The sequence below is a fragment of the Bubalus kerabau genome, chromosome 17 (assembly GCF_029407905.1).
Source record: "Bubalus kerabau isolate K-KA32 ecotype Philippines breed swamp buffalo chromosome 17, PCC_UOA_SB_1v2, whole genome shotgun sequence".
Lineage (NCBI taxonomy): Eukaryota > Metazoa > Chordata > Mammalia > Artiodactyla > Bovidae > Bubalus > Bubalus kerabau.
In genome coordinates, this window is record NC_073640.1 from 11,330,337 (window position 1) to 11,346,938 (window position 16,602).

Here is a 16,602-nt window from a genome sequence, read left to right on the forward strand (position 1 = left end):
TCCCTTAGGCTGAGAGTGGGGTGAACCCGGGCCTGAAGTTCTCTTTGATGACAAAGCGTAAGTGAAAGACAGTTTCCACGTGTAAAGGTTATATGCTGACATCACCCTAGATAGAAAGTGAGGAGAGAGAACGGTCCACTCATTTTCTCCCGTCCATCTGTCCATCACCTGTTTATACTCCTCTTGAGTGGTTTAAGTCAGAAACAGCGCCAAGGCCACACCTGCCCCGTCCCCCGCCCGTCTTTGTTAATCAAGTTTTATTGGAATGCGGGCACGGTCATTTGTCTACCATCTGTGGCTGCTTTCACACCTCGGCAGCACTGTTGAGTTGTTAGGACAGAGGCTGCGTGACTCACAAAGCCTAAAGAATTTACTGTCTGGCCCTTTGCAGGAAAGTTTCCCCACCTCTGGTTTAGACGGAAGGGCTGGAGTCCCAGTCTGGGCTGCACTAGCAACGGGCGGCACAGCCTGCGTGTGTGCTCAGTCGTTTCAGTCGTATCCGACTCTTTGCGACTCCATGGACTGTAGCCCACCAGACTCCTCTGTCCAGGCAAGAATACTGGAGGGGGTTGCCATGCCCTCCTCCAGGGGATCTTCCCAGTTCAGGGATTGAACCTGGGTCTCCTATGTCTCCTGCATTGGCAGGTGGGTTCTTTACCACTAGCGCCTCCTGGAAAGCCTGGCGGCATGGCTTTTCTGGGCCTCAGTTTTTTTAGCGGTAACGTGGGATCACAGTGACACCCATCTCGTGGGTCCTTCTAAGGAGTCAGTGGGAAGACGACCTGCACGGGCACGCAGACGGCCCTCGACCAGGACAGTTGTTGCGGACGCAGGCAGAGGGGGCAGGGTCCCTGTCCTCAGGAGCACAGTGCACAGGACAGCACCGGGGTGGGCCCAGCCTAGAGCCAGGTGGCCCTGTTTCCAGGCCGTCAGAGGTCACAGCTTTCCCCTGGCCAACTCGCACCATCAGCTGGCTCGTCTGCGAGGACATGGCCATGTGCCCCCCAGTCCTGCCGACATCCTTCCATCCGAAATAGCAAGCGGATTAAGGCCTGCGTGACAGCAGCCTGTGATCTGGGAGCTAAGTTAACGCTCACGTCAACCCCAAAGTGTTAGTTTTAACTCGGCGCTCGCTCCAGTCTTGAGCAGACACGCCCTTTCCTCCTGGAGCAGCGTCTGTGCGAGCTCGGCGAGGAGACCGGGCCTGAAGGGAACAGGGACGTCCGTTTCTGCCACGTGAGCCACAGAGAAAGTTTCTCGGCCGCCTGGCCATGTCCTCGGCGGCTCTGAGTCCAGCTTTGAGGAGGGTGCTGCCTCCTGCGGTCCTCAGAGGCCTGGGAGAAAGACTCCTGAGAAAACCGAGCTCCATCCCCACCTGGTCCCACCCCCGAGACTCAGGAATTGTGTTCTCCTTAAGGCATGAGTATGTGAGAATAACGGCCCTTAGACGAGCTTGTGTTTACAGCAGACCTCCCGGGAACTCCCCACACGCCGATGTTCTTGGACTTAAAGCAGTTTACTCGGTGGCCCAGGAGCAACCCCACTCCTGGGTATTTCCCCAAGTGGGAGCTCTTGTTCCCTGCCCCCACCCCCCCGTAAGTGCAGAAATGCTCCCAGCATCTTCCTACACGACAGCCCCAAATTGGAAATAGACAAGGGTCCGCAGACAGCGGGGGTGCGTAGGGAGGAAGACGGCGTGCAGTGGAAGCTTTGGGCACACGTCTACACAGACAGGATGCCGAGCAGAGCACAGGCGCGTGGGCCGTGCACTTCCAGCTGCAGCAGCCCGGGGGCCCAGCTCTCGCGACAGATCGAGAAGAGCAGACACTGCCAGGCAGTCCTCCTAGGATGGGCTTGAGGGGGCCCGCCTCATGGGGTGTCGCAGATGGCCCACGTCTTGACCTGGGCAGGCTCGGCCTAGACTTATGCAAAAGTAAATGCAGTCAAGTATTTGTGCTTTTTTCCACTTTGCTGTTTATGTGGTCTGCCTTCGTTTAAAAAAAAAAAGAGAGAGGGAATGTTAGAAATTAGAGGGTTGGACAGTCAAGGCTGAGCCCTGCTCAGAGTCCTGTCCCAGGCCTCCCTGGAAGTCCTCATCTTCCAGCCCTGTCCTGAGACCAGGGTCCGCACACCGCAGGCCCAGAGACCCTCCCTTCCCTCTGCCGGGAGTGCCTGGCACTGCCCTGCCCACTGGGTCGAAGGTCACCTCTGGGAAGCCTTCCCCAGTGTTCCAAAGCATTCCTCCCCCTGGGCCTGCCCTTTGTACCTCACGTCGGCACCGGGGCGCTTATCACCCCGTGCCGTAGTTAGCTGTGTGCACCCGTGACACACACCCCTTCCCCCCACCGCCCTAATCGAGAGGCCCCCTCCTGCACCATTTGGTCACCTTGGGGCTCCTGGGCCGTCGTCTCACGGAACGGGCAGGGGATGTGGCACCGTGGACCACACCTGGCCTCTGAGTCAGTGACGTGGCCTTTGTGCTGAGCAGGCCATGATGCCTCAGGCCGCCCTCTACCGGGGACACCAGCCGCTCCTGGTTCCCAGGGGCTTCGTGAAGAGTCAGTCAGGAGGTGCCTGGGGCGTCTGTGATCCTTGGGACGTTTGCCCACCTGCTGGTTGGCCGTGCGCTGCTCTTGCGTTTGGCCCTCGAGAGCCTCCATCAGCCACTCCGATCAAAGACGCCCCAGGGTGGCACAGCACCCCTGGGGCCCTGGTTTCCATCTGGCTTCCCATGCCCACGCTGGTGGCCGGGGCTGGAAGGGTCTGAATGTGGAAGTATCAGCCCTCAGCTCTATTATTAAACTTCTTGAGCTGTTTGGCCATAAAAGGGGGCAGCTGCCATGGCTGGACTCGTGATTAATGCGCCCAAAAGGGCCTCCTGACTGTCTCTGCAGAGCGCAGTCTGTGGAGAGCAGCCCTGGCCAGCCCCGGACTCCGGGCCTGCCCTCTCGGCCCGGCCTCTGCTCTGTGCAGCAGGGACCAGGGGCCGGTGGCTCTTCCTTCTGTCCTGCCGATCCCACGGCCCCCTGGGCGACCCCTCCTGGCCCCCAGGGAGGCCTGGGCTATTGCGAGGGTGGTTGATGGGACAGAGCGAGGTGGGTGGGCCTGGGGCAGGCAGCCCAGAGCTCCTGGGGTACCACCAGACCCCAGACCAAATGTCCATAACTGATGAAAGCCTGCTTGGCGTCAGTCATCTGGAGCTGGCCAGTGGCCTCCTGTGTGCCAGACCCTGCACGCCAGAGTGCTCCTGTCTGATCCACCTGTTTGGAGCGATCCATGGTGATGCAGGGCCTTGGAGAGTGTTTGTGCATGAAGCCATTTTCCTTCTTGTGTCTTGAATCAGCCCAGAGCCTCATCTTGGGGGCCTCACTCGCCTCTACAGAAATCCCCATGGAAACCAGCAGGCAGGCAGCCCTGGGCGGGAGGGAGGGGTTCCCCAGAGAGGCAGGGGAGGCGGAGCCTGGAGACATCCTGCTGGCCTTAGGAGCCGAGGTCAGAGGCTGTTGGGGTGGGAGGGGGCGGGGCGCCTGTGGTCACCCTGCTCCCTGCTTCACGGGAAACCCGAGAAGGTCCAGGGTTTGGAATGTCCGCTTTGAGGGCTTTTGGGGGTCCCTGGGGACCTTGATGACATCTCTCCAGATCCTGCTGCCTCCAACAGGTCCAGGTGCTACGTGATGGGGTAGGGGGGCGGCCGTGGTCTCTTCCCGGTCTGTCTACACCAGGGCCCCCACCTGGCCCCTCATCAGTCCCCGAGAGCAAGAGGACAGAGGCACCCCGACCTGTCCCCCAGCTTCCCCAGGGGCAAGGACCCTGCTTTTGGAAGGACCTCCCCCCAACCCCACCCTGCCCCGCCCCGCAGAAGGACCCCCCGCAGCCTCTGAGATACCAGTACCCTTGCCCTGCAGTTACATCCGCAGGCCCGCCGCAGCCCACAGGACCCAGCCAAGCTGGTGGCCCGGGGTAAAGGCCCCCGGTCTTAGCCAGGGCTCCCCAGTTCTCCTTAATTTCTCCTTAATAAGAGCAGTTTGGCAGCAACATAAAATATGCTCTTACCCTTTGTCCCAGTAATTCCGTTTCTGGGAATCCGGCCTAAGGAAGTAATCCTAAACACGGAGCAGGAGAACGTGCTTCACAGGGACGTCCATTGTGGCGCTGTGTGTGTGAGCACGGAGCGGGACCACCGCGCCGTCTGGGGGAGGGGGCTGGAGTGGCGATGAGACTCGCGGGGTCGAATATTTAACATCTCTGAAGATGGGGTGGGCATATGCTGCAGCATTGTGTGGGAAAAGGCAAGTTACAGAACTGTATGGACCCTCAAAAAGTGAGGTGTTAAAAAATAACACTGCGGTCTGCCAGAGTGCTTATGAGCGGTCTTGATGACGATTCTGTCTGAGAGATTTCGTCCTATTCATCATTTCTCCCAAATTACCTTGAACGTTCATGCGTTGCCTTTCTTAGTCGGGTTTGAGTTGTAATTTACATTTGGTGAAATCCACTCTCTGCGTGTGCGCATCTGTGGACTTCAACGAGTGTGTGTGGTCGAGTAATCCCCACCACCGTTGGACAGACTGTTTCCATCGCCCTGAGAGGTGCCCCCACTCCGTGCCCCTCGGTGACCAGTGCCCTCGGCCCCTGCTGGCCACCACTGGTTGGAGCTGGCGCTGTCCTTCTCGCGTATTCCAGGATGTCATACAAACGGAGCCACACGGTACAATAACTCGTCATCTGCTTAATGTTCTCTTAAGAACACCTCTTAGAGCGGGTTTTCCTCCCTCCCCTCAAGCAGAGAATTTAATTTTTCCTTTCTACCTAACTCAGCCTTTACCCCATGCAGGAATCTCCTCTGCTGTAGCCCTGATCATTGTGTTCAGATTACCAGGGAATTATCAGTCCTCTGTGAAAGCGTCCCGGCAGTGTGAAAGTACCCAGGATGAAGGAGGTCCTCGGCCTGCACAGGCTGACACCTGCATCCAGAGAGGGCCGGGGGTCTTCCAGTCTCGGGCTGCCCGCACCCCTCGGAGACCTCAGGGGCTCCAGGGCCTGTCCACGATGCTGACAAGCGCGTCAGCAGGAGCGGTAGCAGCAGCGGGGCGCTTTTCTTGGTGAGGCTTTTGCATCAGGACTGTTTGAGAGGCAAAGAAAAGCTGCAGGGACACACAGAGAGCTCCCGCAGACCCCACACGTGCCTTCCGCGGTTGTGTTTTTCGTTTGCCGGGTGGGGTGGGGAGGGTTGGCCTTGCTGTGCAACATGCAGAGTTTCAGTTCCCTGACCGGGGATCGAACCTACGCCCCCTGCCTTGGAAGTGCAGAGTCTCAACCACTGGACCGCCAGGAAAATTCTCTGCCCGCCCCCACCCTCCCCCCACCCCAATGTTAACATCTTACGAAAGCACGAGACATTTGTCACAGCTAATGAACTCATACTGATGTGCTGTTACTGAAGTTCACACCTTGGTTTCCTTAGTTTTCCCCTAATGTCGTTTTTCCGTCCCAGCATCTCATATGGGCCTCCAGTCCATTTAGTCATCTTGTCTGCGTAGACTTGACAGGGACAGATGCTCAGACTCACCTTGTATTTGGTGAGCACTGCTCAGGTGTTTTGAGGACTGTCACTCGGTTGGAGTTTGTCTGATGTTTTTCTCATGGTTAGACTAGAATTTAGGCTTTAGGGGAGGAGGATCCTGGAGATAAAAAAGTTTAGTGTTTCTCACAATAGTTTATTTTTATTGAGTTTTTCAGTGTGTTCCAGATGCTGTGCTGAGCCATTAACAGATTGGATCCCCTTTAAATTCTATTTTACCTAATAAATTCTCATTTTACCATTGGCAGGAGTGGTATCAAGAGAGGTAACTTACACAAAGACCCACAAGTAAGTGGCTCAAACACAGAACTCATTAATTCTCCAAGTTTTGCTTTTTGCCAGTACTACTTCAAACAGCAATACATCTGCTTTTTTTAAAAAAAAAAAAACAGTATGTGTTTATTTATATCCAGTGTTTCCCGAAAATGCTTGTGCTGAAACTTCTAATCAAGGCCACCTTGAGACCGCTGCAGCCAGGTCACTAGAAAAGCAGGCATGGTGGTCAGCTGTCCCCCCGTCACACTAAGTCCCACCTGTGGTGCTCATCTGGAGCGTGTTCCCACGGGCTTGGTGTGGGCGTGGGCAGTGCAGGGCCTCTCCATGTCTCAGTCTCCAGGGTGCCGTGGTGGGAAATAGAAGCATCCAGGCTTTCTGCTCACGTGCCCAAGGTGTGACTCCAAACTGGCCATTTGCTCGATAATCACATCTGCCCCGTGTGCTCACACTCTGTACCGCTGTGGGATTTTTGAATGGGTTTCCGTACCCGTCACTGGGTGTGGCCAGGTGATTTTCTAGATGCCAAAGCGACTGCGTCCTGGCCCGCATTCTCTGACTTCTCTGTGCACCAAGGGGACCGTGGGCTGGGGTTTAGGAACCAGCCAGACCATGAAAAGGCAAAGGGGTGGCTGTGGGCCGCCAAGGAGAGAAAGACCTTCAGTGCGTCCAGGCATGCATGTGCCATTGCTTTCTAAAGGAGAGTTCTTTAATTTATTAATTTATTTTTAATTTAATACGTAAAACTAGTCACCAAAGCCTCTTCCCAAGTATGTTATGCGTGGATGGGCATTTTTTTACTTAGGAAAATCTTCCTTTGTCTGTCAAGGAGGTATACCCATCACCTCCTAAACATCAGGCATGTGAAACAGGGCAGGTGAAAGTTCCCACTCGCGTTGTGCTGAAAACACCAGCACGGAGACAGTCAGCGGGCAGCACAAGCCTGTTCGCACGAATCCCCGAGGCCCCTGGGGCCGCTGGTCTTCTCAGGACAGGACGTGCGGTCGGGGCTGAGTCATTTGTGCAGAGTACTGAGAACGTGCCGGCTGTGGCGCAGGGCAGAGGGGCCATGGGGAGCCCACGCGCGTGCCTCCGGGATGCATTGGCAAACCGTCTTGGCTGGACACCGAGGTTGCCTGGGTTGGTGCCAAGGGGTGGGCCATGGGCCAGAGAGAAGGGCCGGGTGAACTTGGCTCCCCACCCCCGCCGCGGTCTCTTGGCTCATCTGGACCCGAGGAGGAGGCTCCAGGCTGTTCCTGCTTCCGCCCTCTCGGTCCACGCAGCAGTCCAGTGATGCTGGAGAGCGCCCCACAGCCCTGCCCCCCCCGCCCGTGGGCACCCGTTCCTGGAGCCCCGCCGGGCCTGCCCGTGCCTCCAGGTGCGGCCTGGCCCGCCTCTCCACGGCCTTTCTCACCCGCCCTGCCTCACTCCTCCCCGAGCGAGCGCCCTCAGCTTGTGGCCACCCCCGGCCCTTTGTGCCAAGCTGCACTTTGCCGCCCTCGTTCCTCGGTGCCCTATGGCCGGTCCTGGTTTTCCGTGCCGTGCTCACCACTCTGCAGTCGCTGGGTGTTTGTGTCTGTCTGTCTGTTGTCTCTCTGCCCCGCTGGGCTTCCGTCTTGTTCACTGCTAGATCCCACGGCAGCCAGCACGCGGCCTGGAAGGTAACAGGTGCTCAGTTAAGTGACTGACTGTGTGAGTGAACGAATGAATTGATCGATCAGTCCTTCTGACTGCCTGAGCATGGGAGCTGATCGTATCAGGGAAATTTGAGGCAGCTTAGGCCTTCAACCCTTTTCTGCTCCTCAGCCACCACCACCACTGTATCTCAGCTTTGGCAGATAGGAATTGAAAATAAACAACGTGGTGGGCAGAAACCATCACAGTATTCTAAAGCAATTGTACTGCAATTAAAAAATAAATTTAATTTAGAAAAAAAAGAAAGCCTCATGGAGGTCCTCAGTCCTTAGGGGAAAATTCGCTTGCTGGGCCCCAGATTTTACATTGCTTTGTCAGAGCTTACTGATCAGGTCAGAGATCCCTGAGCCAGCAGCCAAGCGGCCCTGGGCCAGTCAGGTGACCTCCTGAGTCTCGTTTTCCTCATCCGTGCAGGGGGGATGGCCCGGCACCTGCTCTGGGCACGGTCATAAGAGTCAAAGGCGGTAGCTCCTGCCGCACGCTCGGGGCGTCTTGGCCTGTGTCAGATTGCGGGGGGTGTTAGCTGTCCCCCTTCCCAGCTGGGCCACGCTCGCCTGCGACGCTGCTGAAGTGGGGCTTCCCGGGCCCTGAGTGCCAAGGACATGGCCTCTGGGTGCCTGGCACCTCCTCTCCGTGACAGAGGAGCTCACTCAGCCATGAGCGACTGAATTTCCTTCACCCCACCCTCACCCCGGCACTGACTGGTGATAACCCTCACCAGTCGCCCCCTTTCAACACAAGTCACTGGGTCCTTGTCGTGCACCGGACCCTGGAGACAGAGTGGGGACCGAGACAGCCATGGCCTGACCTCATGAAGCCACGGCCTGGGGGAGGCAGACGGCAGACAGACAGCCCGCATAGGTCACAGGGATTGAGACGGATGTAGTGAGCATGCGGGACCCGGGGAGGGGGCGGCCCTGTGGGTTTCGGGGTCTGGAGAGTGGAAGAGGAGATGGCAGGGTGGGGTGGGGGTGACCCCGCCTTTTGGGGACACAGGGCAGGCCGAGTGCTGTCCGCAGGCCCGTGTCGGGGTGCATGGAGAGGGAGAGGGAGGTGGGGTGGGGCTAGAGCGGGTGTGAGGCCAGACGCGGGGGGCCTGTGGGTGGAGTTAGTGGTTGGGTCACCGGGAACCCCTGGCAGATGCGAGCAGGGGCATGGAGGGGTCGAGTTTGCTGACTCGGGATGCGGCCCTGAGTGCCAAGCGGGGAGCATGTGTCTGCAGGGGGAGACAGGAGGGGAGTCCAGAGGGCAGGGGGCTGTGACCACTTCCTGGGCAGGGGAGGGTGGTGGCTGGGACACGGTGATGGGTGGAGCGGTTCCGGCTCTGGCCACACTGGGTCCTGCAGATGCCTGGAGGAGCAGTGGCCAGGCGTCACCCCCAAGGTGCCGCCGGTCTAGTCCTGACTCCGCACCTCCCGAAACACGTGGGTGGGTGTCCGCCCCGGCCCCTCCCCTCCAGCTGAGCGCTGCCAGCCAGGAAAGACAACTTCTTTGGCCTCCAGAGTTGCCAGGTGTCTGTACCAGCTCCGCGTGCTCGTTGCTAAACCGAGAATGTTTTCTGAGGCAGTGATTGTGCCTGATCCCATAACCAATGTATGTCTTTTCTTTTTTTCTTTTGCTGCAGCCAACTGGGTACATGGAAAACTCAGTCTCCTACAGCGCAATTGAAGACGTTCAGCTGCTGTCCTGGGAGAACGCCCCGAAGTACTGTTTACAGCTCACAATTCCTGGGGGAACTGTCCTGCTGCAGGTAGGACATGTAAACAGGAACGAGCACTTTCTGCTCCGTCCCCGCTCAGCGCCCTCTTCCTCCCCTAGGAGACGGCCAGCTATCAAGAGGAAAGACTGTTTGACTTGGAGTGGTTTTTTTTCCCTCCAAGTACAAGAAAGGTGTAAATCGGGGCTCACTGGGGGAGCGGTGGAGGGAGTGTGCACAGGCTGGGCTCCTGCTGAGCGCCCGTCCCCGCCGAGGAGCTTCCCACGCTGTGTTTTTGTTTCTCCTAACAAAACCAAACCGTTGGTTTTCCTGTCTCCCATTTTACAGATAAGGAAACCGAGGCACACAGACACAGGCTTTAAAAGGCTATAAAAAGCAAGTACGCGACAGATGTACTACCTTCTGTTGTACTGTGAGTGAGGAGATTTCTCACTCTTCGTTTATCTTGGTCTGTTGAGGCCCTGATGGAAGTAGGAGCCCTCTCCTTGGGAAAGAGTGCAGGTTTTGTGTGTACTGATCAGGGACTGTTGGTTGGAAATGATGCAGACGTTGTTCAAATGATTTGAAGCAGGAAGAGAATTTGATGCTGTGGCTGCGTTACGTAACTGGGCAGTCTGGGAGTGGACTTCAGGCGCAGCTGGACCCAGGAGTCAAACGCGATCGTGAATGTCTAATCTCTCCATCTCCTGGCTTTGCTTCTGTGTGCTGGCTTCGCTGTCAGACAGAGGCTCCCCGTGTGATGGGAAAGACGGATGTCTGGCAGCCTCAGGCTGCATTCTTGGAGTCTGTAATCCTTAAAAAATGTGAGCGCCCACTTTCCTTTCAGTATCTTCCTATCAAGTCTCCTGGAAGGTCCTGATTGGCTGGGCTGTGATCTGATTCACCCCGGGGGGCCACGCCCACCTTCAGCACAGGCAGTCCTGTGGAAGGTCCTGATTGGCTGGGCTGTGATCTGATTCACCCCGGGGGCCACGCCCACCTTCAGCACAGGCATCCCTGTACTCTGACAGCCCTGCCAGGACCTCGTGGGTGGGGAGAGGGAGGCGGGTCCGCCAAGGAAGGGACTGAGGCAGAGCTCATGGCACAGCCGCTGCAGCCCATGCACGTGGCACATGCTGTCTTTTTTGGGGTCCCCGCCCCCTGTGACTCAGGGGGGTGTTCTCAGCCCCCTCCTGTCGGCTTTCAATGGCCTACCGTCGTCGCTCTCCTTTGGGCTTCCAGCGGGGACTCAAGTCAGGACTGCTCGTCCAGAGGGAATGGACTGTCACCTCCGAGAGGAAGGTCTCCCTTAGCCTCTCTTTCAGGAACATTTTCTTTCTAACTCTGTCTCTCCTGGGAGACACTGCTCTGAGCCCAGAGAGATGATCCCTAAAACTTGTTTCCCCAAAAGTGGCCACCGGATTATTCAACGATGCTGGAGCTGAGAGGCACACAGTTTGGCCTCTGAGGAATGTCGAGCACCGGAAGCTGAGTAACTGCTCATGGTCCTTCAGGAAGACTCCGGCTTTACCGTCATCCCGCAGAGAACACTGCCTGTCTGTTTTCTTCCTAAATCTCTCACACCCTGCAGGTTTTCTCCTAGCCGCCCTCTCATTTTCCCTCCTCACCTCTAGCCAGCAGCGCTTTCCTTTCTGTCCTTCCTGACCCTCTGTGATAGTTGCACCTTCTGTGAAGGGAGTGGTCAGCTCTGGCCCCCTTGGGCCGGTGGGGAGCAGTGGCGGGTACTTGGGGCGAGGGGGGCAGTACTAGGAGTCCATAGAAAGCGGAGAAGAGGGGGCTGAGAAGATCCCCTTGGAATCACAGAGCCCCTAGCCTGCTGTCCCCTGTGCAGGCAGTGGGTGAGGAGGTGAGTCAGGCCCCCGGGGAGACAGAGCCACAGAGAAACCCCCCAGAGGTAGCAGCTGAAATAGAGGCCTGTCCCCCAGGGTTGGGGGACTCGCTGTCACCCTGGAGGTCCCAGGGAAGGCTCCCCATGGGTGGTGATACTGGGTGTTGAGGGGTGCGTAGGACTGTGCCGGGATGGGACACGCACTGTGGGCAGAGGGAAGAGGGGGTGCGAAGCCTGGGAGTGTCGGGGCAGGGGTTCCCTGCCGTGGACAGGAGGGGGCGGCAGTGCAGGCCCTAAACACGCACCCAGAGTTGTGGGGTTGCAGGCAGCCAGGCCGCACAGGTCATGTCAGCCGAGGGAGGGAGCCACAGCCGCCAAGAGCTCCTGGGGTGGGGGACAGTCGAGGGACCAGTCTGCTGGTCGAGCGGACGGCGCATCCGTGAGCCCCCCAGGCAGGTGGGCCCAAGGGAAGCCTTGTAATTGCCCTGCCCCCGGCAGGGGCATTTTCCAGTGTTCTGGGGCTGGAGCGGGCAGCGTCCCCCGAGGAGGGACCCGCAGACAGAGGGGCAGGGAGCTTGGAGGATGCGGGGTGCCGGGCATCGCCCAAATATCCCTTTGATCCTGCGGGGGCCTCCCGTCAGCACTGCCCGGGCCGGGCTGACCAGGGCGTGTGAGCCAAGGCGGCGGCCAGGTGGGTACAGCCCCGCCGTCCCCGGGGTCCCTCCCAGCTTGCTTCCCCTGTGTCGTCCCCTCCTCCTTGCCCTCCTGTGGTTCACGGGCAGCAAGAGGCCGCCCGGTTGTCTAAGTGGGCTCGAGGCACCATGGGGCTGGGCTGCAGGCCTATGTGGTGACGGGGCAGCCCATGAGGTGGCGGGCAGGGTGCCCCGCACAGGCTCTCCTGCTGGTCAGCGGGATCCCCTGCCTGGGGGCTTGTCCAGAGTCACAGGACGGCCCAGAGCAGGGGTGTGACGGCAGTCCCTGTGCCCTGGCGGAGGTGAGGGGTGGGGCCGGGCGCGGTAGCAAGGGGCGCTGGGGATCAAGACCACGCCACACCCGGGTGCCGCCCCGAGCCGTGCTTCTCCCACAGCAGCCGCCAGACGCACAGCGTCATCTGCGCTTAAGTCCAAGTCACTGAATCAAGAGGGCGGCTCTCCTGTCCACCAGCTGCCCTGGGTGCTCAGCACGCCCGGGTGCCAGGGGCGCTGGGTGGTGCTGGTGGCTCAGTTCTGCAAATGGCTCCCATCCGCACACCAGGGCTGAGACCCCGGGACGTGCATCCTGACCTCTGCTGCCCCCGCGGGAACAGCCTCAGTGCAGGCGGCCTGTGGGCCCCCAGCACCCCTGCCTCCCTACAGAGGAGTCCGTCCTGCGGCGTGTCTCTGTGGCGGGGCGGGGTCTGGGGGTCCCTGCCCGCCTCCTCTGCAGGCTCTCTGTCTCTCTGGTACTTCTCTTCCCTCCCCTCCCCTGTGTCTCTCTGTCCCCTGATGCCCCTCACTCTCTGCTTCCCCCCCGGGGTCTTTCTCCAGGCCTCTCCCTCCCACCCCCCGGCCCCTTCTCTCTGTGCGTCCTGACCTAAGTCTCTCTTCCGCTTTCCGTTTGTTTTCCCTCTCTGCTCCCAACTCCTCATTCTTACGTAGCTGTTTTGTGAGAATTTGAGCCGGTGCCTCACTCAGACCCCCTGGGAACTGACCTGAGTTCAGGGAAAGTTCAGGAATGCTCTCAGGGGACTTCCCTGGTGGTCCAGTGGCTAAGACTCCAGGCCCCCTAGGCAGGGGTACCGGCTTCCATCCCTGGTCAGAGAGCTAGATGCTACATGCCATGGACTGAAAACCCCGCATGCTAAAACTAAAAACAACAACAACAACAAAAAAGATCCTGCCTGCTGCAACTAAGGCCTGGCGCAGCCAAATAAATAAATAAATGAATATTAAAAAACAAAGGACAAGTGCTCTCAGGCAGATGGTCCTCCTCCCCTGCTCAGAGACACCGAGCAACACGCCAGCGGGTCAAGTCAGCAGACAAAGGCGCCAGCCCTCCAGCCTGGGTCCGACCGGCGTGTTTATGGATGCTTTGTGTGTTTCAGCGTGAGCTCCCTAATGGCATGTTATTAGAGTCCCTGGGTGCAGAAAGGACCTATTTATCTTCTTTCTTCTCCTAATGCCCTGTCTGCTGGCATTTCATCCTAAGGAGTAACTCCACGAGCCCATGAACGGTGCCAGGCGGCAGGTGGGGGTGGTGCTCCTTGCAGGCCCGTGGAGTCATGGAGCAGAGATGAAGACCCGGATCATCTCCCAGGGATCTCTGCCTCCCCAGTGGCTGTCCAGTCACTGATGAGACGTGAACAGAGCCCATTGCTCGGACAACAAGGGTTCAGGCGAGACCAGGAGCAAAGGGACCCTTCCCACCCTACCCTGCTTTCTCGAGAGTGCTGCTGCTTTCTGGAACAGTTTCCGAGACCGGCTCATCTCAGTGACATTCCTGAAAGCCCCCGGGGAGGCCAGGCCACTGTTTACCCCAAACGCTGGCAGCCGGGGCAGGACAGGGCGGGTGCCCTCCTTACTGGAAGCCGGAGAGAGAGACCTTTTCCGGCTGCACAGCACGTGCTGTTTTTTCCCCTAAGAAGTGGGGCGGGGAGGGTGAACCTGGGAACGGTCACCCACCGTGCACCCTTGGCTGTTTTTCTCACCTCTCCAGACAATACAACAATGAGAGGGAACTTGGCAACTTTCGAAGAGGAAATTAGGCAGAATTTGCCTGGAACGAGGCCCTTGCAGGATTCGAAAGATTTATCGCCAGGAGAGGCTGGCGCCCGCCAGAGCCTGCTTCCAGGGCCTCTTTCCCAGGCCGGGCCCCGGCTCCGCTGACCGACCCTCAGGACGCGGAGATGTGCCCTGGGTCCCCGCGGTGGGGCTGGGGGCCGTGGCCTCCCTGTCTCGAGCATCGAGACGGGAGTTGCACCTGCGAGGGTGTCACACAAGTCGCTCCCCTCTCTCAAGTGAACTTCTGGCCCACCCTTTTGTTTGCGGGGTGGGGGCCTCGCCCTGACCGGAGCCTCTCCCTTCATCAGCGTGGCGCCTTCGGGTTCCCCAGCCTGGTTCCCAGGGGCCCAGTGGTACAGAGAGCAGGTGGTAGGGTCACACCTACTGCCAAAAGGCAGATTTCTTTGACTGTGGTGGTTAACACAGCACAGGTTTGAGAATTCCCTGCTAATGCAGGGATTAAGACTTGGCACTTTCCCTGCTCTGGGCCCGTGTTTGATTCATGGTCAGGGAACTAAGATTCTACCCAAAAAAAAAAAAAAAACAACAGCACAGATTTGTATCCTGACCATTCTGGAGATCTGAATCCAACATGTGTCCCTCTGAGCTAAACTCCCAAGTGTGGGCAGGGCTGGTTCATCTGAAGCCCTAGGGAGGAATCCATCTGCAGCTTCTTGAGGCTGCCTGCATCCCTGGGCTCATGGCCTCGTCATTCCGACCTCTGTTTCCGTCTCTGACACTCATCTGATCCTGTCTTCCTCTTATATAGACACTCGTAACTACACAGACTCACCCAGAGGGGCCAGAGTAATCTCCCCACATCAAGGTCCTTAACTTGATCTGCAAAGTCCCTTTGCACCAAGGTAACACATTCCACCCAGTCCATCCTAAAGGAAATCCGTCCTGAATATTCATTGGAAGGACAGATGTTGAAGCTGAAACTCCAATACTTTGGCCACCTGATGTGAAGAACTGACTCATTTGAAAAGACCCTGATGCTGGGAAAGATTGAAGGCAGGAGAAGGGGACGACAGAGGATGAGGCGGTTGGATGGCATCACCGACTTGATGGACGTGAGTTTGAGTAAACTCCAGGAGTTGGTGATGGACAGGGAAGCCTGGCGTACTGCAGTCCATGGGATCACAACTGAGCGACTGAACTGAACTGAACACATTCCTGGGGGTTAGGACATGGACAGTCTTTGGAGGCCCCTCATTCGACCTGCCACACCTCCCCTGTCCCTGATCACTTCGGTGTGTTGAAAAGCAGAGGAATTGGCCAAGGGGCATCAGTGTGGACATCCGCGCACACCACAATCAGGGCTGTTCGTCCAGGGGAGCCTGCTGTTACTCATTTGTTAGCACCGTGCTGGCCGAGGCCACTCCGCCCTGATCCCTGCTGCTGGCACGTGCGGGGCATCTTGCTTAGTGGGCATCTTCCGTGGGCATCTTCCGTGGCTTCATTGTTTGGGGTCTTGCCCCACTCTTCCCGAGTGTGGGCTGTGTTCAGTCACCCTAACATCCACGAGCTGTCCTGAGACCACAGCTTGGTCAGCACCAGCAGATGACCCCCATGGGCCCTCCGAGGGGGCTGCTGGGCCCCGTGGCAGACTCTCCCACGGCCTGCCCCCGCCCTGGTCAGGTGTTGCAGGCTTTGGGTCCTCAGGGGGCTTGAACCCAGGGCTTCTGGAGACTCAGCTACTGCAGAGGTTCCTGCGTCCCACGGAGGGAGTCCCCCAGCCTACTCCCCTACTCAGAGCAGAAGCACAGACTCATATTGCCTCCAGGTGCTTGTGTGGAGCCACTTGGGGTTTCAAATGCGTCTCTGAGCTTGCCCGCGGAAGCCCGATTCCCAGCTCCACGGGCCACTGAACTGGTTCATTTCCCTAAACTGACCTGGACAAGCAGCTGGGGTTTCATCTGTGGTTTGCTGGGGATCAGAGGAGCTCATTTGTAAGAGCTGAATCTCCTTGAATGAAAGTGACCCCAGGATGCACGTGCTGGGTGCATGTGTGTGTGCATGTGTGTGTGGCTCAGGGAAAGAAGGCAGGCATTCCTGCCTGGAGAGAGGCGCTGGCCTTTGTCAGAGTCCCTTGCCCATCAGGGTCGGCCACTCGGAACAGCGGGCTGGGGCTCAGGCAGGGGAGGGGCGCTACGTTTCTGCCTTGGGCGTGGCCAGCAGCAGATTTGAGATGCTGTCATACTGTGGTTTCACTGTGAGTCAGACCGCTGGGTCCAGGCCCTGGCCCCCCACCCCTGCTGCCTGTGAGCCCCTGGGGGATGAGTTCAAGCTCTCGAGCCTCAGTTTTCTCATCCGCACCATGGCCGGCAGTGCCTGCTCCCCAGGGTTGACTTAAGGACGGGATGAGCTCTTCCAGGAGTAGGGCCTAACGTCCAGCACCCGGCAGACCCGCCGTGAATACTGCCCTTGTCATCAGCAGACGTGCTGGAATCGGGGGTGAGAGCCGTCCGACCCCAAGTGGCCTGGAGGCTCGCAGCTGGCGTGGTGTCGGTCACGGAAGGCCGAGCTCCCCGAACGGGGATGTGTAACATCTACTAGCTCTGCCTGAGGCCAAGGCTGCCTGGTCTCCACCGTGGCTGTCTGCAGTTGGCAGGGGGTGCAGTGGTTAAACCCACAGGCTTGGAAGACAGGCTGCGGGTTTAAATGCGGCCAGTTGACGTGAGCGTTCAGGGTCTCAGTTTTTCCCTTTGTGAAACAGAGCGTTGCCCACCTCAGAGGACACGTTACA

The 16,602-nt window shown here is 58.3% G+C and overlaps 1 protein-coding gene across 2 annotated transcripts in view; it reads left to right on the top strand.

The window, feature by feature from the left end:
• CMIP (c-Maf inducing protein) overlaps positions 1-16,602 on the top strand; it is a 211,742-nt gene that overhangs the window by 124,699 nt on the left and 70,441 nt on the right. For both annotated transcript variants that reach the window (XM_055553846.1, XM_055553845.1), the window contains one exon: positions 9,174-9,299. In XM_055553846.1, coding sequence (XP_055409821.1) covers positions 9,186-9,299 — 114 coding nt within the window. In that variant the 5' untranslated portion in view covers positions 9,174-9,185. The remainder of the gene's footprint in view (positions 1-9,173; positions 9,300-16,602) is intronic.